This window comes from Passer montanus, unplaced genomic scaffold (assembly GCF_014805655.1).
Source record: "Passer montanus isolate IOZ18808 unplaced genomic scaffold, ASM1480565v1 scaffold21, whole genome shotgun sequence".
Taxonomy (NCBI): domain Eukaryota; kingdom Metazoa; phylum Chordata; class Aves; order Passeriformes; family Passeridae; genus Passer; species Passer montanus.
The window spans coordinates 12,739,796-12,759,092 of NW_024366703.1; the positions used below are offsets into that span (position 1 = coordinate 12,739,796).

General features: G+C 38.9%; 1 protein-coding gene across 1 annotated transcript; it reads left to right on the forward strand.

Annotated features, from left to right (window-relative positions):
• The first annotated feature begins 1,028 nt into the window (after positions 1-1,028).
• On the forward strand, positions 1,029-12,713 carry LOC120502170 (pancreatic lipase-related protein 2-like). Its single transcript, XM_039709341.1, has 12 exons — positions 1,029-1,077; positions 2,184-2,338; positions 3,312-3,437; positions 4,310-4,444; positions 4,930-5,038; positions 5,793-5,912; positions 6,003-6,125; positions 8,443-8,558; positions 9,497-9,626; positions 10,232-10,343; positions 11,344-11,508; positions 12,650-12,713. Exons 1-12 carry the CDS (start codon positions 1,029-1,031, stop codon positions 12,711-12,713), a joined length of 1,404 nt encoding a protein of 467 aa, XP_039565275.1.
• Positions 12,714-19,297: the final 6,584 nt, after the last annotated feature.

Genomic DNA, 19,297 nt, shown 5'->3' on the forward strand with positions numbered 1-19,297 from the left:
CAGAGGGTGAGCATCCCTCTGCCACGTGCCCTTGGAGGGCAGGCACAGAGCTGTCCTGCTTCTCTCCAGGCTCCTCAAAGAGCTTCTGCAAGGTTTGCCACGAGCAACTGAGAGGTTGACCCTGAGGACCTTGCCAAGGTAAAATGGGATGCACTGGAGCCAAGAACACCTAAGGAGCTGAAATAAGGATCATGGTGATGAGGGGTAAGGTATTTGGTGAGTGGCTGGAGGAGAGAAGATGGAAGCAGGACTTGGTTTCACAGGGATGAACTCTTTGCTCCTTACCGTGTGTTATAGATTTCAGGGGATGCAGGGCTCTGCCTGTGCAGCCCTGGTTGGATGATCTGGTCATGACATTAGATTTTATAAGAATTATCTATTTTCCTTTGAAGATATGTTGTTCATGGTAGTAGTGAGACTGTACTTTCCCTGCTTCAGCTTGGAGTAAATGACGGGTTCCATTTACCCCTGAGCTTACCTATCAGCTGGTGATTAAGTGATCAGGCAGATGAGGGCTGATAAGCATCCATGGCTGATAACAGTGATCAAAATGAGTTTTCAGTACCATCTGTATGATTTATAAGCACAAATTAAGTTTGTTCTTGGTTTGTTGTTTTTGTTTTTTTTAATGCAATCATTGATGGCAGTTCTGTGAGTAACAGATTTCTATGAAATCTTAGGATAAATTTCAGGCAGTAATGTGAGAATCCTGTAAGAATTTAATTTTCATGCTCATAAACTGAAGCTCTACAGAGAAAGTTTCTTTTTGTCAAGGACAAAAAGATGATCTTTAAGGATTCCTAAAGGATACCCTGATCATGCAAAATCTCAATGGCAAACAGAAATAATCCCAAAGCTATTTTTTTGAAACCTTACTATTTTTGAAGAAAATATGCTTTTTTTGGATCTAACTCAGTAAATGACTGAAGCACTGAGTTTTGAGGGGTTTTAATGGGTTAAAGGAATCCTTAGGTGAATTCCAGGTTCTAAGTTTAATTATGTTTGAATTGTGTTCTTATTCACTTCAGATGCTTGCAGTATGGATCACTACTCTTTTTCTTCTCAATGCAGCCAAAGGTGAGACATATAATGAATAAAGTCTATAAGGAGTACAAATGATGCACAGCTTACACCAGGATATCTATATTCTAGAAAAAGCCTGTTCATTGGAATGGATTTAACATAATTCTTCATTAGGACCACTGAGTCATGTCATGTCTTTTCAATATTTAACCCATTACTTTTTAATCCTGTAAAGGTTTTTGCAGCAAGCAAGAAGAATGGAAATCAGAAAGGTATTTTTATATGCAAATTGATACTGAAATTCTTCCAGAACATTTCCTACCCTCAACTCACTCGTGGTAGCTACAACCCTAGGCACCTACTCTTCACAGTCCTATGCAGAGAAAATTGTTTTGGTCCAAAATACTTCTTTAATGACAGGAAAGAATGGACTTTTTAATAGCAATAAAAGTTTCTTGGGATTTCACAACTGTTGTGCTATAACAGTGTGGAAGGATGACAATTAATGGCAACACCCGCATGTCATATTTGCACCATCACTGTATTAAAGGCACAATAGAAATTGTGAAATTGGTCCTTCAGGCACAGACCACGCATCCTGAGGCTGTGCTTTGCTCTAGGCTTCCACTCAAATTCCACTTCATTGCTTCCACTAAAATCTTATGGTGATGAAAAAAATCAGGGAGATGTTTAATGTCTGTTGTGGAGCAACCAGAAGTATCTTATTTTAATGTTTTGGTTTCTTTGTGCTCCCTCGTGAGCTGTTGCACAAGAAATAACAATTTAGATAATCCCTGGAGTTTAGGACAGATTTAAAGGACTACTCTGTGCTGACAGCAAAAGCTGATTTCTTCCCTGGATCCAGATTTTATTGTCTTTTTCCAAGGGCTGTGTTAACAATATGTTGAACCAAACTCACCCTGTGCTCACCAGGCTGAGCTCCAGGCTCTGTTTGCAGCAGGAACCACTCCTGAAGTTGAAGTCCTTGCTGAAAACACCTGAGCACAACTGAGCCCCGTGATGACAAATGCTCAGAAGTGCCATCCTAATCCAAACGAGGCTTGTTTGGCTTTCCTGGTGTAAACCTTCCCCTGCCACCTTCGTGTACAGAACCTGTGACATTCCCAGAACACAAATATCTCCTTCTTTGTGCACCCCAGGAAGGGAAGTTTGCTACAAAAGGCTTGGATGCTTTTCAGACAGCCCCCCATGGGCTGGGATCCCGGGGAGACAACTGGCAGGCTTGCCCAGCTCTCCAGATGCTGTGAACACAAATTTCCTCCTATACACCAGAGACAACATGGTGAAGTACCAAGTAAGAGAATGCTTTGGTTTTAAATACTGACAGTGTACAATACATTCAATAAATTATTGGGACACTTTCTGTTCTCACATATTTTGCTCATATGACTGCTGGGAGAACCTCCAATTCTATATTAGACACATGATAATTTTCTTCCATCTTTTTTCCTTTTTCCTGATTTCAGCACCCTGAGGAGCTAGATATATTTACAACATATTAATCACAGCCTTCTAACACAAGTTATTACAGGTAAAAGGCTCCAGAATTAAGGGGTTTTCTATAAATGGCAGTCACAATCAGTGGAGGTGTTTATTAAGTCACTTCAGAACAAGTCCAACTCCTCCAGCTGAGAGGGCCTATGAGGTTTTAACAAATCAGTCTTTCACTGAAGGTGAGATGTCTGCTAATTGGTGCATGACATCCCCCTTTTAAGTCAACAAAACCATAACAAAAAAAATATGTAAGAACTAGTACTCAGAATTTCTTTAAAAGAAAATAATGTCTTCTGTCTCAATACACACCAAAATACCTACAGCCTCTGAATTTGTAAGCCTGTTGGTCTTTCCCATAAAATATAAATGAAGCAATTAAGGTCTTATCTTCAAAGGAAAAAAGAAAGAAAAATAGCTTTAGTTTCAAAGTCAACCACATAATACCTTTAAGAAGATGCTATCTTTGCATTTCTATGGCCAAGTTTGATAAAATCTTGTGCTTACATGGCATGTTGTACCAGAATATCACAAAGCATTGTGCAGAAGATGCCAGTATCACTAGTTCAATTAGCCAGAGGAAGTGCAGCATTTGTTGAAGTGATTAATTAATTGAAACTTGAAAGGCAGTTTAGGAATGAGGAATAAGACCCATCTTTTCCAGGTCTAGAACTATGACTTAACCATTGGGGCACTCTGCCCTTTATCAATGCACAGAGGGATGGAACAGTCACATCCTTGTTGTGTTTGTTGGTTGTTTGGTTCTCTTGGCACAGAAAATTTCAGCTACAGATCCTTCAAGTATAAAAGCTTCGAATTTCCGAGCGCACAGGAAAACTCGTTTCATTATCCACGGCCACCTTGCTGGAGCAGATCTCCCCTGGATAACAAGCATCTGCAGGGTAGGTACTGCTGTTTGACAGTCATTTTGTTGTATTTGAAAGTCTAAATATCCACATCTGGCTTAAAATTCCCATGAAAATTTACACCTCTGTTCTCTTGTTAATTCAGGGCATATATAAGGAGCACATAAGTCAGAATGATGCCTGGTTCCACATGACCACTGTCTTGTTCCTGGCTAGGAGTATAGTGCACTTCAGCTTTCTGCTTAATGCCCTTTTGCTGCATTCACCTCCACAGGGAAAGCTATAATAAATTGATTTTTCAATTCCTTGCTAATAATAAAGGGAGAAAAGAGAGTGAGTTTTCTCACCTCAGCAAAAGGTCACAATAAACGTGTCGGTTTGAGTGACACATTTGATCTAATAAAACCAAAAGGCTTTGTTCAGCAGATTGGTTTCATTCTACTCTGGCACATTTCAAAACTGAAATTGTTTCAAAATAAAATAAAAAATCAGAAGGTTCCATTGGCAGAAGTGTCTAAATAGAATATTTTCATTATAATCTATGAGTTTGAGGGCTGAACAATTCAAGCACAAATTTCAGAATTCTTTTAGATGAACCAAGAGTAAAAATTTTGAAGAATAAATCTTGGACCTACTTCAGTAACAGGGGTAGTGATATTAAGAGAAATTGGTACCTTAGAGCCAGCCAAGGCACCTGGAATGGAAAAAGAGCTGAAGGAAGCTTGTGAGTGTCCTCTAATCACTGGTTCCACTCTGCCTCCTTGTGTTGATCTTCAGCATCAGTAGGAATTACTGGAGATGTGTCGTCATCGGTCACACAAACAAAACAAAATACAGTTTACATATGCCCTGCTACAATTGTACTTAATGCCTGCTCCCTTCTCTGTTCTTTTCCTGTTCTCCACCAGTTCATGTTTCACTCTGAAGATGTGAACTGCATTCTGACAGACTGGAGGGGCGGCTCCAGTGGTCTGTACACGGACGCCGTCAACAACGTCCGCATTGTGGGGGCCGAGCTGGAGTACCTGGTGAACTTCCTCGAGGTAAAAAATATCCCTGGAATGTGCACAGTGCACATAAAGGTTGTGCTCAGAGTGACACCTTTACGTTTGATTCAATAGGAAGAACAAGAAGTACTCAGTAAAGCAGGTCCAATCCCTGGGCTCTAATCCCACACAAGTGAAAATATCTGCCTTAGCGTCATAATTGATTTTGAAAAACTAACATGACTTTTCAGCAGTTCAAAATGTTTGAAAATCTGAAATGAAAAATTAAATGCCCTAGATTTAGTGTATCAGGATAAGATGGTAAATAGCCATGAACACCTTGAAAATGAAGAGGGGTGGGATGATTGGGGAATTGCTTCTCTTTAGGTAGAGATCCCATCACCCAGAACTGTAACTTTCCACCAGGACACTCGTCCCCACTGCCCAGTGACCTGGCCATGTCCTGGCACTGCATGGGGACCTGCTGCAGTGTCACTTGTATACCCACACTGTTTTTTTCTCCTTTCCATAAACCTTCACAGAAAGATTATGGCTATTCTCCTGCCAACATCCATTTCATCGGCCACAGCCTTGGAGCACACGTTGCAGGGGAAGCAGGGAGGAGGAAGCCTGGCATTGGAAGAATAACAGGTACTGCAGCTAATTCAGCTGATAAAACTTTGTGTTTTTACCCAGCTTAAAAAGAACTGAAGAATCAAGAATCACTGCTGCTTTATAAACATACAATACAAAATGCAATGTGCTGGTTTGTCATAAATAACAGTGTCCAGCCAGCACGGTGGCACACAAGTCATGATACAGTCACACATTGCTTTCTTTTAAAAACTCACTATTTTCTGCTTTCCTTCTCTCCCAGTCAGTTCTTTTTCTCTGCATAGGCATTGCTTTGTCTAAGCCATGCACACAGTGAGCAGTCACACAAGCAGCTCAGGGAAACTGGGGTCAGAGCTGTGTTTCTTTATCTCCAAAGAGACCTCTCTGACACAGAAGTTAAGGAATACCATTTTCCACCAAGATATTCTGGAAAAAAAAATAGACTTCTTGCCAAATAAAAATTCATAAATAAATCTACGTGCTCAGAGTAACATATGAAGATTTCATATTTTTCAATAAAATTATGAAAAAAACCCAATAAACCAAATCTCTTCTTGTATCATTGTTCCCAAAAGTAAGCCAAGCAGCCTACACAATTTTACTGTGCTGCAATGCCTTCAGTCAGCTTTCTATTAATACCCTGCCTGTTTTTCTAGCTCTGGACCACAAAATGGATTTTTTTTTTAATGTAAAGGCAGAAATGTAATCACATATATAGCATATATAACCTGTGTGTGGTGATATACATATGGTATTATTTACTCAATCACTTGTATCTCCATTCATTTAGGTTTGGATCCAGCTGGGCCCCTTTTCCAGTACACTCCCACAATGGTGAGGCTGGATCCTTCAGATGCAATATTTGTTGATATAATTCACACTCATGCTGGTCATCTTTTCTTTGACTTTGGTAAGTTTTCATTGAAAGGCTGCCATTGGCACACAGGTTTGGCTACAGAACACCTGGGACTGATCTGCCAGGATCCATTGTGCATTTCAGCTCCAGGGATTCTCCAGACTTGTGGCCACCTGGATTTTTACCCAAATGGTGGGAAGAAGATGCCAGGATGCAAGCAGCTTCGTGTGCCTCCTGCAACTCGGGATGTCAATGACCTGATGAGAGGTAAATACATACATTAAAGAAGTAATTCCTCATTATAAGTTACAGGTGGATTCAAAGGCTAGGATAAGGTAAGACCTTTATATAGCTCAGATTTGGAATAGGGAGACAATGCTCAAAAACTGAACATTTAAAGCTGCCTCTAAAATACCCTCCAATTTTGTTTTGTACTAAACAAGGCAAATTCTAGATGAAAATTGCAGTTAAAGCATGCAAAATTGTGTATCACAAGCTTTCTAAGAGCCTTCCACTGTGCTGACAGGCTGATCTAAGTGGGAATTCTTCATATGAAGGACTGGTAAAATTTCATTCGTGGATAATCAAAAAATGAGTATTTTAAAATCTGAGCTCTCCTTCTCCCTAGGAAGATATTACTCCCAATATTAGTGGGATTCATCCATGCAATCAAGCTTTAGTCTCTTCAAAGGGAACAGTCCAAGGTCAGAAATATAAAAGATTGTAAAAGGAATGCTCCATTAGTAGTTCTTCAAAGAAAGTTGGACAGTTAATCAGAATTACCCTGGGATCCAGTATAATAGATCCACAAAATCCTGTCTTCTGATCCTAACCTAGAGAAATGAGAACATCTGTTATTCACAGCTAAATGGTTTGAAATCCCTACCACTAGTTAAATAGTTTGCTTTCAAAAATGCTCTCCCTTAGAACTGGTCGAGAACTTAATAACAAAGAAAACTGAAATCTGTCTGTGCTCAAAGTCACTTGGAAGAAAAACACTTTCCAATTGGAATGCATAAAAATGTCTGCATTTAAATTTTTAAAAATTAAATATTTTTTCCAGAGACATTTCCCAAGGCTCTTTGCAATGTTTTGTCATGAAGGAGAAGCTCAGCTCTATTGAACACGAGCAGATGGAGCTGGTTGTTCAAGCAGCTCTTAAAAATAGAGACAGCCTTAACTCCCTCTTGTTGGTTAAACCTTACTTTGTTTGGTAACCTCTCTATTGTTGGCTAATGTTTACATTTATGTAGTGTTTTTATGCATGAAGTGCTTTAAAAATAATATTTAGTGACTTTTTCTCTGCAGTTTTTGATGCAGTAGAAAGACGATAGGTGTTAAGTGAATTTGCCACTAACATAAATTGAGCCAGCTCTAAGAGCTGAGGGTTTAAAAGCACAAACCCTTCTGAATTAAAGAAGGAGCTACTAAGAAAACACACTCAGGAAGCCTTGATGATGTAGATTATTTCCAAGAAAAACATACAACAAGTACTTTTCAGAGAGATTTTCGTGTTGGGTTTCTTTTCTTTCCTTACGGAAAGAACAATGTGTCAACTGGTCAACACCAGCTGGTCTATCTTTAAGATGCATAAACATTGCCATTAGGGGAAATTTTGATTTCACTACAACCTGTGCTACTTGCAACTACTTCAGTGCCTCCCAGACTTCCCCCTGTGGTTTGGTGAGCCCCCACCACACACTGATGTGGAATAAAGCCCATTTTTATACAGACAACCTAACTTTAGTATATTGTGTTTTGATATAGGAGAGACCTCGGAATAAAGGAAGACAACATTTGCTATAGGGGACGTGTAAATATAACCCAAATAGCACTTCCTTCTTTCCTTACTGGCTGCTTATAAATTTCAGTCTGATGGGAAAAAGTATTTGTTTCAAAGAGTTCTGACAAAATCAAGGACACGCTGCCAAATATCCTGCTTTTCAGAGGATTTCACAGAATTGCTATCAAATGACTGCAGATTTTCTAGTGCTTAAGAACATCAAAAGCCACAGAATTTATAATAATTGCTAAAATTATCTTTAATTCTAGAAATTAGTAGAAACTGTGATTTTACAGAATACCATGTTTTGATAACTGTAAGAAAAGGAAAACTACTCCATTGTGAATTACTGTATGCTTTACAAAAACTGTAGCTATGAAATATTCCAGTCTTTGAAATATCAAAGGGGAACACTCTCAAATGTTTCTTGTTTCACCTTGTGCATCTCCAACTCTGTCAAAAACTACCTTTTTCCAACAGAAAATAATATATGCAGGCACAAGTACATTGTCTTACTACAAAACCAAATAATTCACAATGTAAATGTCTTTTAATCATTGCTATTTCTTTTACCTGAGACATCACTATATGTGCAAGTGCTTTTGAGGAAAAGAGACCCCCAAATGTTTCTTTGGCATGGACTTTATGTTAGTATATTGCTTTAACTACTTTTTATCTTTTGGGGTTTTTGTTGGGGTTTTTTTTGTTTGTTTTTGGGGGTTTTTTGTGGGTTTTTTTTTGTTTTGTTTTGGTTTGGTGTTTTTTTTTGTTTTTTTGGGGTTTTTTGTTTTTTTTCCCCAGCATACAGATCTTTTGGATGTGGACATAAAAGAAGTCTCAGGTATTATGCTGAGAGCATCATCACTCCAAATGGATTTGTTGGGTATCAGTGTGAAACATACCAAGAGTTTGTGTTGGTAAGTACCAGGTCTGGATTTATCTGAGAGCCTACAGCCCTGCCCTTCTTCTTTTAAAGATTCCTGGGACAACTTCGACACTTGGGATCATGGGATATGGGAACAGGGGACATTCAGAACTACCTTTATTCAGATCATTCCCAAATCCAAGCAATTTCACAATAGAGAAGTGATGATGATTATTTAGCCTTTTTTCATCAAATGTACAAATAGCCAAAGGTCCACAAATACCAGTTTGAACAGAACTTCCCATATATCAATACTGAGCTACCTAACACAGCAGAGCTATTTTTTCCCACTGCAATTAATCTGTTTTCATGCTTGTCTTGTTTTACTTTCTTTTAATGGATGTCAAGGTCTTGATCTGATTGTCTGATCTGTGTAGGTAGATAGAATTCATTAAGACTCTGAATGGGAATAAAGGATGAAGAGCTGACAGAACAAATCCCAGATGGAAAGCCCAGCCTTCCTAAATTCCAGTACTCCTAAACATAAATATTTTTACCACATGAGTGAGACATTCAGCCAGACCCCCTTGAAAACGTGGTTATCCATCCTATAACCAGCAGAAAGCCTTCCACTGGATGCTATGAAAGATGAATATACTACCTGGATTTTACAGATCAGGTAGCAAGGCACAACAGTTTTTATGGTACTTACTTATGGTCCCTGCAAGACCACAAGGAATTAGGTCAGATTTCAAACCTGTTTCTCTCTGATTTTCCACAAGATGAAATAAGATGATTGGGCACCTCAACTCCTTTTTCAACCACAATGATAAATACTGAAGATATGATCTGAACTGAGAAGTGAGGACCTACAAAAACCCAAACAAACAAAAAAACTGGGAAAAAGCTGAAATACCCTAATTTCCTAAAATTTAAGTGAGATTAAAATAGATGATGTCTTATAACACACATTTTTATTTTTCCCTCCAGGGAGACTGCTTTCCATGTCCAGAAGAGGGATGCCCACTGATGGGTCATCATGCTGATAAGTTTTTACGTAAAACTGAAAAAGAACAGCAAAAAGTTTATTTAAACACAGGGCCCTCCCCTCCATATGCTCGTAAGTGCTCATTTTGTGGTGTATTCTAAAGTGGCAATGAATTATGTGTGAAAGGGGACCTGCAGAGCTGCTGCAGTTAATGAGTTGCTCTCAATAAAACATCTAGAGTTTTAGGTGTTAGGAACATGCAGTACCAGCATTATTTTGGAAAGCTGAGATAATTGTAAAAACAGATCAAATGATGCTCATCTTTGGATTAAACTTGGTTATTACATGATGGCTTCAAAAATTCTATAAAGCTGAAACTGGGAGGAATTTTATGCTGGAAGTGCATAATTTAAAATTTTAAAATGTTGCATTGTTTTTATTAGCAAAATTTATAAAATTGGACCATTTCAGGATATTTTTGCCAAGTTCATCAAGTCAAAATGGCAGGAAGGAACAAGAAATACAGCCTTAGTTGTGATTAACGTAGAAATAGCCATAGGACTGGAGAAATTGGAAAATTAATAAATGAACTGCAATTTATCACAGGTGGTTTTTGCTTATAAGCATGTTTGTGCAATCCTTTTCTCTCTCTTAGAGACACTGAAACATGTAAGAAATTTAACCCTTAGGAAAGAAATCTCCTTACAACTGTAATCCGTTTGATTTTGCTTCCCAAGGCTGGCGAAAAGAGATACATGTCAAAGTATGTGCAACAGAAACCATGAAGGGAAATATAGATGTAGCCTTGACTGCAACTAATGGGTTCAGAAAAAAATATACCATTGACAAGTAAGTGTAATGTGGCTGCTGGAAACGTGGCCCTATCACTGTCAACACATGGAATGTACACACAGCTTTTTTTACATGCATCACCTTGTTCTGTGTGGTCTGTGATTTACACTGGTAATAAAGCAGTGATCAGTGATGGAAGCTCCCTGTGCTCCAGACTGTGGTAAAAATCTGCTGGTCCCTCTGATTTTCTTTTGTTTTCTGAGGTTGATGTTTGACTAGCAAAGTGGGCAAGAGCTCTGTGGCTGCTGCTGGACTCAAACATGATTTGGTGATCTCTGAGAAGACAAAGAGCTCAGTGATGTACAGTCATCTAATTATCCCCTCCTCTGGGGAATATGTGAATAAGAAAGTTGCAGCTTGCCCATGAACCATGCTGGAATATGGGATTCCTGTCCACTCAGCCTGGCCTTTTCCAGTAAATGTGAATTTAAATCTCAATAAATAGATGCCAATCAGCAACCCAGCTTCAATATTACAAAATCAATCTTTTCTGTGTTTGAACACAGTCCCATTACTGGTCTGTACCAGGAGTACCTTTGGTTATAAATACACCACTGCAGCAAAAAACCCACAGATAATTTAAATGTTAATGTCACATTGCAATGTGTGTTCTGTTAGAGTGAACAGTGATAGCACAGAAGGCACAAATGTAAACTATAATTTTCAATTTCCTTCATGGCTGAGAGCAACCAGAAAAACTGAGAGAACTTTTTGACTTGGATTTATTTGAAGATAGATCCTATTTTTCAAAAGTAATGTATAGAATGAATCATGGTGATACTGAAAAAGGCTGTGCTAACTGATATGTGTTTTCATCCTGAAAGGCACAGGAATTTCAGCAAATCCATAAAAAAAGCTCATAAAATTCCAGCAGTAGTATCCAAACCCTCAACTCATGGCACCTCAGCTCATCTCCCTTATTCCCTATGGTTAAGTTTTCTTTTCCCCCTCATTTGTGTAGAACATTGAGCATCACTTCTGTGCTTTTCTTTTGCAGGGGAACTTTCAAACCAGGCAACACATACTTGAACTACATTGATACAGAAATTTCTGGGAACATTTCAAAAGTTGAGTTTCTCTGGAAAAAGCAACTAGGCCATGCAGACAGAGGCTGCATGGGAGCTGAAGAAGTCAGAATAATATCTGGGGAAAGCGGGAATATGTAAGTACATAATCTAGATGCAAAGGTAGAAGTTTTTCTCCTAAATTGCATTTTCCTGTGCCCAGCTCTCCATTGGCACATAGCACACAGAAACAGCTCTGCAGAGTTCAACCCTGCACCTGCCTGGGCGGGGGCTTCATGCTGACTCCAGCCTGAGCCAATGGGCCTGGCAGCCACTGGCATCTGCAGGACATTAGCTACACTTTTGGAACATACCTCTTGTTTAGTTTTAACCAAAATGAATCCAGTTTATGCATCCACCTTAATGGATTCTTTACCTCTTTTCTGCCAAGGTTGGGATTAAATCACTAGATGGTATTTGTTGTTTGTTCATTCTTATCTACGTTACAGTCTCACAAGCTGTGAATTCTACAGTACTTTAACAAGGTAAAAAATGGCAATGTAGCTATCTCTACAAGTCTTTTTAAGGATAACCTGTCCAATTAAGAAATTACATTAAGTTATTTTTACTTTTAACCCAATAACCAACCACCTGTGCCCACGATGTGGACTTTTCTATCCTATTACACAAAACCACCCAAACCCATGGAGAAGAAGGTCAAGAAGAAGGTCAAGAAGAAGGACCAGCCTCTGCCTCAAAACCTCCATCTTGCTTTATATATATTACTATATACTAAAACCTTAAACTCTAAGTTTTCCACCCTGTGATACACACTTCTATTCAAACTCCACACCCACAATCCCAGTTCTATCATTCCATTTTGGAAGCCTTCTCCATGACCTCAGGTCAAATGGAGTGTTCTTTTGGGAGTCAGTAACTGTCAGCACAGAAAGTCCAGGATTCCAACACATCCCACTCTGTCATGTAAACCAAAGTGTGGTAAGTGGGAGAAATGGAGGGAGAAATTCCCTTCAAAAGCATGCCCATGCCCCAAATGAAAATGCTAAGGGAGCCTGATCAAAAAGGCAAACATATCCTAAAAGTTAATCATTAGTCATGAGCTAGTAAGTCTTAAAAAAAAAATTGATAACACACTTTATGTTCTCAGTCTACTGGAACTTATGCTTTGGCCTAAGATGAAATAAAAAACCAGGGTTTATGTAGATTATGTTGGCTAGCTGCTATGAAAATGTCCCATTTTACTGACAAATATTTCCCTAAACTCTGCCCTCTTCCCAGGTCTGTGTTCTGTGGGTGTGGAACTGTGCAGCCCAGCATGTGGCAAGCCCTGGCTCTTTGCTGAGGGCCAGGAGTGCCCAGCCCTCACCAGCTGCGAGAGGACACTGCAGTCAACAACAAAGGATCAATGAGACTCCCTCTCAGACTCTGAGAAATTTGTCCAGTCCTCTATAAAAGCTCAATTTCCAACTCAGTGCTGTCACCTTCTCTCCATGCAGGGCAGCTACACTCCTGTGAACTATGGTTACAATGACAGAAAACACATATGTTACTAATAACCAGCTGGACTCTTTTCTCTACCTGAAACAGGCATCTCCTTTACCAAAATTGCATTGTACTACTGAGGAACTTGAATTTCCTGGCAGCCTTCAATAAGAAAGTATTTTCTCTTTGCCAGTGAAACTGAATTCTCCACCTCTACTTTGCCTTTCTGACAATGCTGAAGTCAAACTTGAGCTGCATCATTTGGATTAGCATTGGCACTCCAGATTTGTCAGCATTTTGATTGTACTGGTTAGAGAAAGTAGACCACTAAGACTTATCAGCATCAGCCAAAATAAGCTAAAGTTCCTTTGTTTCAACACAGGCTACCCACAACTATTCTTTCATTTTTAAATTACCAGCTGTTGTCTGAGGCATGCAACAGATTTCTGCCTCTGATGTGAGGTTTATCATTGGGGTGCAGAAATTAAGTGTATCAATTACATTGGGCAACTCTGTTGTGTCCCATCCTGACGAGCAGCTATTCCAGAATGCTCCCAGTGGGGTTCACCAAAAGGTGTTGGTGTGTTGCACAAGGCTGAATGTGGCTGATGAACAGGTGTGTTTCAAATTATGCAGCAATACTTTTGAGATGTCAGAACCCTGTCACCTCCTGTGCAGTTTGCTGAAGGAGCTTGCTCAGGGTATTTGATAAATCAGGTGTCTCAGAGTCACTCTTCAGTACCCTTCATTTATCATCTCCCCACGAGCAGGGTGGGACCAGAAACCATCTTGAGCAGGAAATTCATCCTTCTTTACCCCTTAAGGAAACTTCTTGGCAAGATTTCCTTCTTGAGCAAGAAGGGGCTTTCCTCTCCTGTGCTCCCCTGGAGATATAAAACAGCTCCAGGTACTTCTACAGAGTTTGGAAATATCTGTGGCTGGTAATTACAACATCTTGAACATCCTCCATAAAACATGCATGGCTCTCTGCCCCAGAGTTGCACAAATTAAGGAGACTCTATTATTTTGCCTTTCTTACAATCAGGAACTGAAGAAAACAAACGTAAATATTTTCCTCAGGATCACAAAATACCTGTGCAGCAGGGGCAGGAACTGATTAAGGAGACTATTATTTTGCCTTTCTTACAGTCAGGAATTGATGCAAAACAAATGCAAATATTTTCCTCAGGATCACAAAATACCTGTGCAGCAGGGGCAGGAACTGGATTTTATGGCACAAACAGGAGTGTGATCTGTGCCATGTAAGGCATCACTCCTCACAGGAAGGAAACAAAGTCCAGTTGGACTCAAAACTTCTTCAGAGCTCATCCTCTCCTGTCTCCATACTTGACTGTGACCCTTTTGCAATTCTGAAAACTAATTTGATGGTTTTATGAATAATAAATCATATTCTTTCAAAAATACAAGTTTCATTTTGTTTAATTTTAAGCTATAGATTTCAACAGTGTTCTGACAAAACAAGACAGTTTGTTTAGGCTGCTGACTTGTGCTACAAGTATTGTACAGTTGATCAGATCATTGAAAAATATGCATTTTCTCTCCCAACTTTTTCAGCTAAAACTAGAATATTATATTAATTTCTCCCCCTTGTGCTGTTCTGTTTTCATTTTTGTCATAAGCTATTTCTTGAGTTAAGTTTTATTCTTTGGTATAGCAGACATCAACACTGCCTTTTTTTAATATATTTTCAGACAGAACAAGAGAGATTTATTTTTATGAGATAAAGGTGAAAAAACCCACACTGACAGCACCTGTGTGTTGCTGGTGGCAAAAAATCTTCCTCCTTGTTTCTTTCTGTATGCAAAATTTAAAATTCTTCATAGTATGAAATTTTTTGATACTATCACTTCATATTAATGGTGCTAGTCCAAATAATGCAAGGGTTTGATATTTCATGAGAAAATCTGCCTTTGACAAAGCTCTGGACAGGCAATTCTTTTATATCTTTAAAACAAGGTAAGCCATCTTTCCAGAACAATTTAAACTGAATCTTTGAAATGTCAAGTGAGACACTCCACTCCATATGTTTGGCTGTCATGTGGAAAGGTAGTGCTTTTTAAAATCAAACATGCCTCATTTCTCCAGGGATTTAAAGGACATATTATGATTTGCATTCCATCTTTTACATTATTTAAATATTGTGCCAAATTATAAGTGCTTCAGAATTACAATATAAATTTAATTTTATACTCCTTAAACGTGTGTTCACTACAAAAATTATGCCAAAGGTAAATTGATAAGAAAGCCATTATGAAGCTTTCAGCCTCAGGCACTTTGCTCTCTCATGGCACTCTTTTGACAATGGGGTATCATAAAACAAAATCTCTTAAGCCTTTTATGGAAAAAGGGACAGCAATAATTAGCAATACAAAATAGGAACTATCTGGTCCACTTACATTGTCTTTATGTACTTTATATGTGACAGAAAAATAATTTTGGAAGAAAACATGTTTGTCATAAAGGCATATGTGCAGGTATGCTGAAGAGACAACAAGAGCCATTTTTGTCAGAATTCTCTGATAACAAAAATAAAATACTCTACTGCATAGCACAGTAGTTTCTCTCCTTTCCAAAATCACAGCCTATCAAAATGCCCCTCCTAAATGTTTGTGAGCCCAGAACTAAAATAACAACAATAATATAAATTAACTAAATAGGAATAATAGACAGAGGCCTCAGTGTTCAGACTGGGCAGTTTCTCTTTTCCTACTTTTGATCCTATCTTAATCTGTGACTTTTTAGATTTTTTTCATGCTACTGTAATCCACTACAATACATTGATAAAAACCTTGCAAAATAATAATATATAATATAAATAATAATCCTCACAAAACCAGATGTTTGCAGGAATAAGCCTTCCAAGATATTCTGGTCTTTCATCTTTGTCTTTTTTGGTTTTTTTGTGTTATAACAGGTTCCAATTCTCCAATATCTGCCTGTTATACTGAAGACTGAAAAAAAAAAAAAAAAGACCTTTGGAAGGTAACTTTTCTGAGACTTTAATGCAGTCAGGGTATTTTGTGAAGCCCCAGGGTCTCACAGTTGTTTCACAGGCTGCTGGGACATAAGCAAAACCAAAAATCTTTGTACATGCCCAACATTTATTTGAGTTATTCTTCCATAACCACAGCTGACTGGAGTTGGAGTTGCCACTAAACAACTGACCTATCTCTGACCTATCAGTAAATCTATCTGGGTGGAGTATCTACAAAACTTGGGGCTTTCTTATTCTCCTTTTGTCATTACACAGTATCAGAGACTTCGTAATTTCAAGTAATCTGTACTTCAAGTTGCTCTGTTTCCAGTAATTAGGGAGCAGAAGTTGATAGCATGCCCAAATCTATTTCTGTGGCATATTTCCAGGACAAAACAGAGCCAATAATCTTTATCTTCAAATATCAAGGATATAAAAACTTCCAGAAAGAGCCGGCCTCATCACCAGCCTTACACAAAGAGAGCACGCCCACGTTGCTGTGCTGGGGAGCACAAACCTCTCCCAGCTGCCACAAGGGTCTTGCAACACAGGAAGCATAAGCAATATGTGACAATACAGGCTGCCAGTGGTGTCATCCCAGAGTTTTTTCCCTTTTTTGTGACACTAGGAAAACTTGGGGCCAAGTGTTGATGTTCAGAGCTCTAGAGGATCAGCTTTGTTCTGAGCCACTGGGCTGTAGGTGAGCTGCTCAGAGCCATGTTTTTATCAAAATACATATTCAAGATTTGCATCTGCCTTTCAATTTCCAAGGCAAATCTATAGTTATTCCCTTTATCTCACCTGATTTGTTCAAATAAGTTCAATACTCTAGCATTAACAGGAGAGAAATAATTCAGAATAATGAACTTCACCCTCTTCCCTTTAATTCTGCCCATTACTTGTAAAGAAATCTGGCTGTCCCTAAGGACCCCCCTCTGCCTTGGGTTACTTTCATCATCTGCTCTAAAACTCCCTTTTCTAGTGCTATTTGCTTCAAATACTACACTCCATAAATCTCCAGCTCACAAAAACAGTAGTTAATATTAGCTTTGCTTGCTTTGAGTGATTTAATTAACAGCCAGCATGTATTATGGAAAATTATAAATATTTATAACTTCCAAAATATTCTTTTATTTGTTGCTGTATGATACTGGAAAGGATATACTAAGATAAATTGGCTTTGTCTCAATTCAATTTAAAATTTGTTCACTTGACCAGAAAGAAAACACTGGAGTTAAACAATAGAAATATGAAGCACATCTCTTATTCTTGGCTCTGGCACTCAAATACTGCAGGTAAGATTCTCCAATGAGCTGAGTGGTCTTTGTCTATGCATATCAGCAATTCTCTAGAGAATGGAATACACAAAGCTACTTCCAGATGACCTCCATCCAAGCTAAGAAATTCATTAACCATCTTCAATCTAAAATTGAAATGAGAGCAAGAAAAATGTTGCTTTTACAGTTTTATACACTTATCCTTCTATGAAAGCCATGGTAATTTATATATTGCTGCACTTGAAACACAGTTTCTGAGATTCCTTTGCAGAACATGATTCTCTGTGAGTGTTTTGATTCTCTTTTTCCTACCTATGTGAATGCCACTATGTGAATACCAAAAAGGATTTATGTCCTTGATAATTCTCAAGCTGACATTTATAAAACCACTGGATGTGTTCACTTGCTCATTGTCAGAGGCAGCTGCAAAAGCCAGACTTTTCTTCCTGCCCACTAAAATCTGTTTTCCTGTTAAGACATAAAAACAGGCCCAGAAAAAATTACTATTCCTAAAAGGAGCTACACCTCAAAAACCCACAATATGGGTTAGCAAGTACTTTTGCTATTAATTCTGATTTGTTGTACTGACCTACATTAATTTAATCACACTACTGTGTATTCTTTCTGAAATACATTGAGTGAAACTCAGTGTCACAGTTTCAGCACTCTCACACAAAGACTAACTCTGTGGAAAGAACAGCAAAATATTTGAGCATATCCAGAAATCCTAGTCCCCTTAAAATGTTTCAAAGGGGTCTGATCACCACATAAAGATCAGATTCTGAAGGTTTCTCACCATAAACAGAGGCAACAGTTTCAGTGGCTGCTTTTCATTTGAGCTACATGCCAGAATTTTGACACGAGGCACATGAGGGCACGTGACATTGCTGTCCATCAGATTCTGAAGGTGTCTCACCATAAACAGAGGCACCAGATTCAGTGGCTGCTTTGCATTTCAGCTACATGCCAGAATTTTGACACGAGGCACATGAGGGCACGTGACATTGCTTATCTTTTTTCCTTGGGTACCCAAACTCATTCCTCCCCAGATCTATCTAATGAGCTCATTGTTCTGGGCAGAATAATGAATGTGTCCCATAAGTGCTGCCAAACCTCCACCTTCCAGTCAATGAGGATAGACTCGAGTGTCAAGAATTTCTTATTAGCTGGATCTCTTCTGTCTTATCTGAAATTACACACACGTTGTCAGTGTAAGCAGAAATTAAATATGAGATGCATACTCTTACTGGCCAGTGCTTCCTCCACATTCCTCTCAGACTTATTTCTAATGATTATTTTCATATATGGCACTGCCTTGCACCACTCTGCCAAGAACCAGAACCAGACCCAAACATTCCTGCAGGTGCCATGTCCCACAGGGAGTGACAGACACTCCTGACTCAGTTTTCCAATGCCTTGCAAGCTGATTGCCTTACATGCAATTCAGTATATGGAGAAACATTTTTTTTTTTTTGGCTGTAATTTCTGAAATATCTTCTTTCAGGCAATGCACATATCTCAGGACCACAAATTGGCTCCTTATGTGAACCACAGACCCAGCCCAAGTTACTTCCTGCCCTCAGGCACTTGCACCACCCCCTGATTAAAGGTGACAGTCTCCTAGCCAGGTGATTATGGCAGCACCCATCCTGCAGATAGCACTGCAGGGACGTGAGGCCTTGCTCAGGAGCTGAAGAACTGGGTTCTGACATGGCTGTGACTCACAGTCTCCAGAGCACAGGAGAGAATCTGGGATTTACATGACGGACAAGTCATGAAAAGATGAATGACATGATTATCATCACCTTGTCCTTCTCCTGGAACAACTTTGAATGAAAGTGCCTGTGGTTTCTCTGATCTAGGTGGATCACAATAATGTCAGTTTACACCAGTTATATCCAGCATGCCAGCTGATAAGAGAGCTTGGTACAGAGACACCTAACGTGTAAATCCCACATGGCCTAAGAGGGCACAGATTAGACAAAGTGGTAGTGGGTCGACAGAGCTTGAGGAACTTCACTGGTAAAAGCTCAGATACTTGTATTGTATTGCCCCTAAGCTGTAAGACTATTTTTCCTATTCCTTTCTTTTAAAAGAAGCTAGTCTTCCCTTGATTTAAAAAAAAATTAAAATGTAAAGAGGTTTGATTGTATGAAAATGTACAAGGGTTTG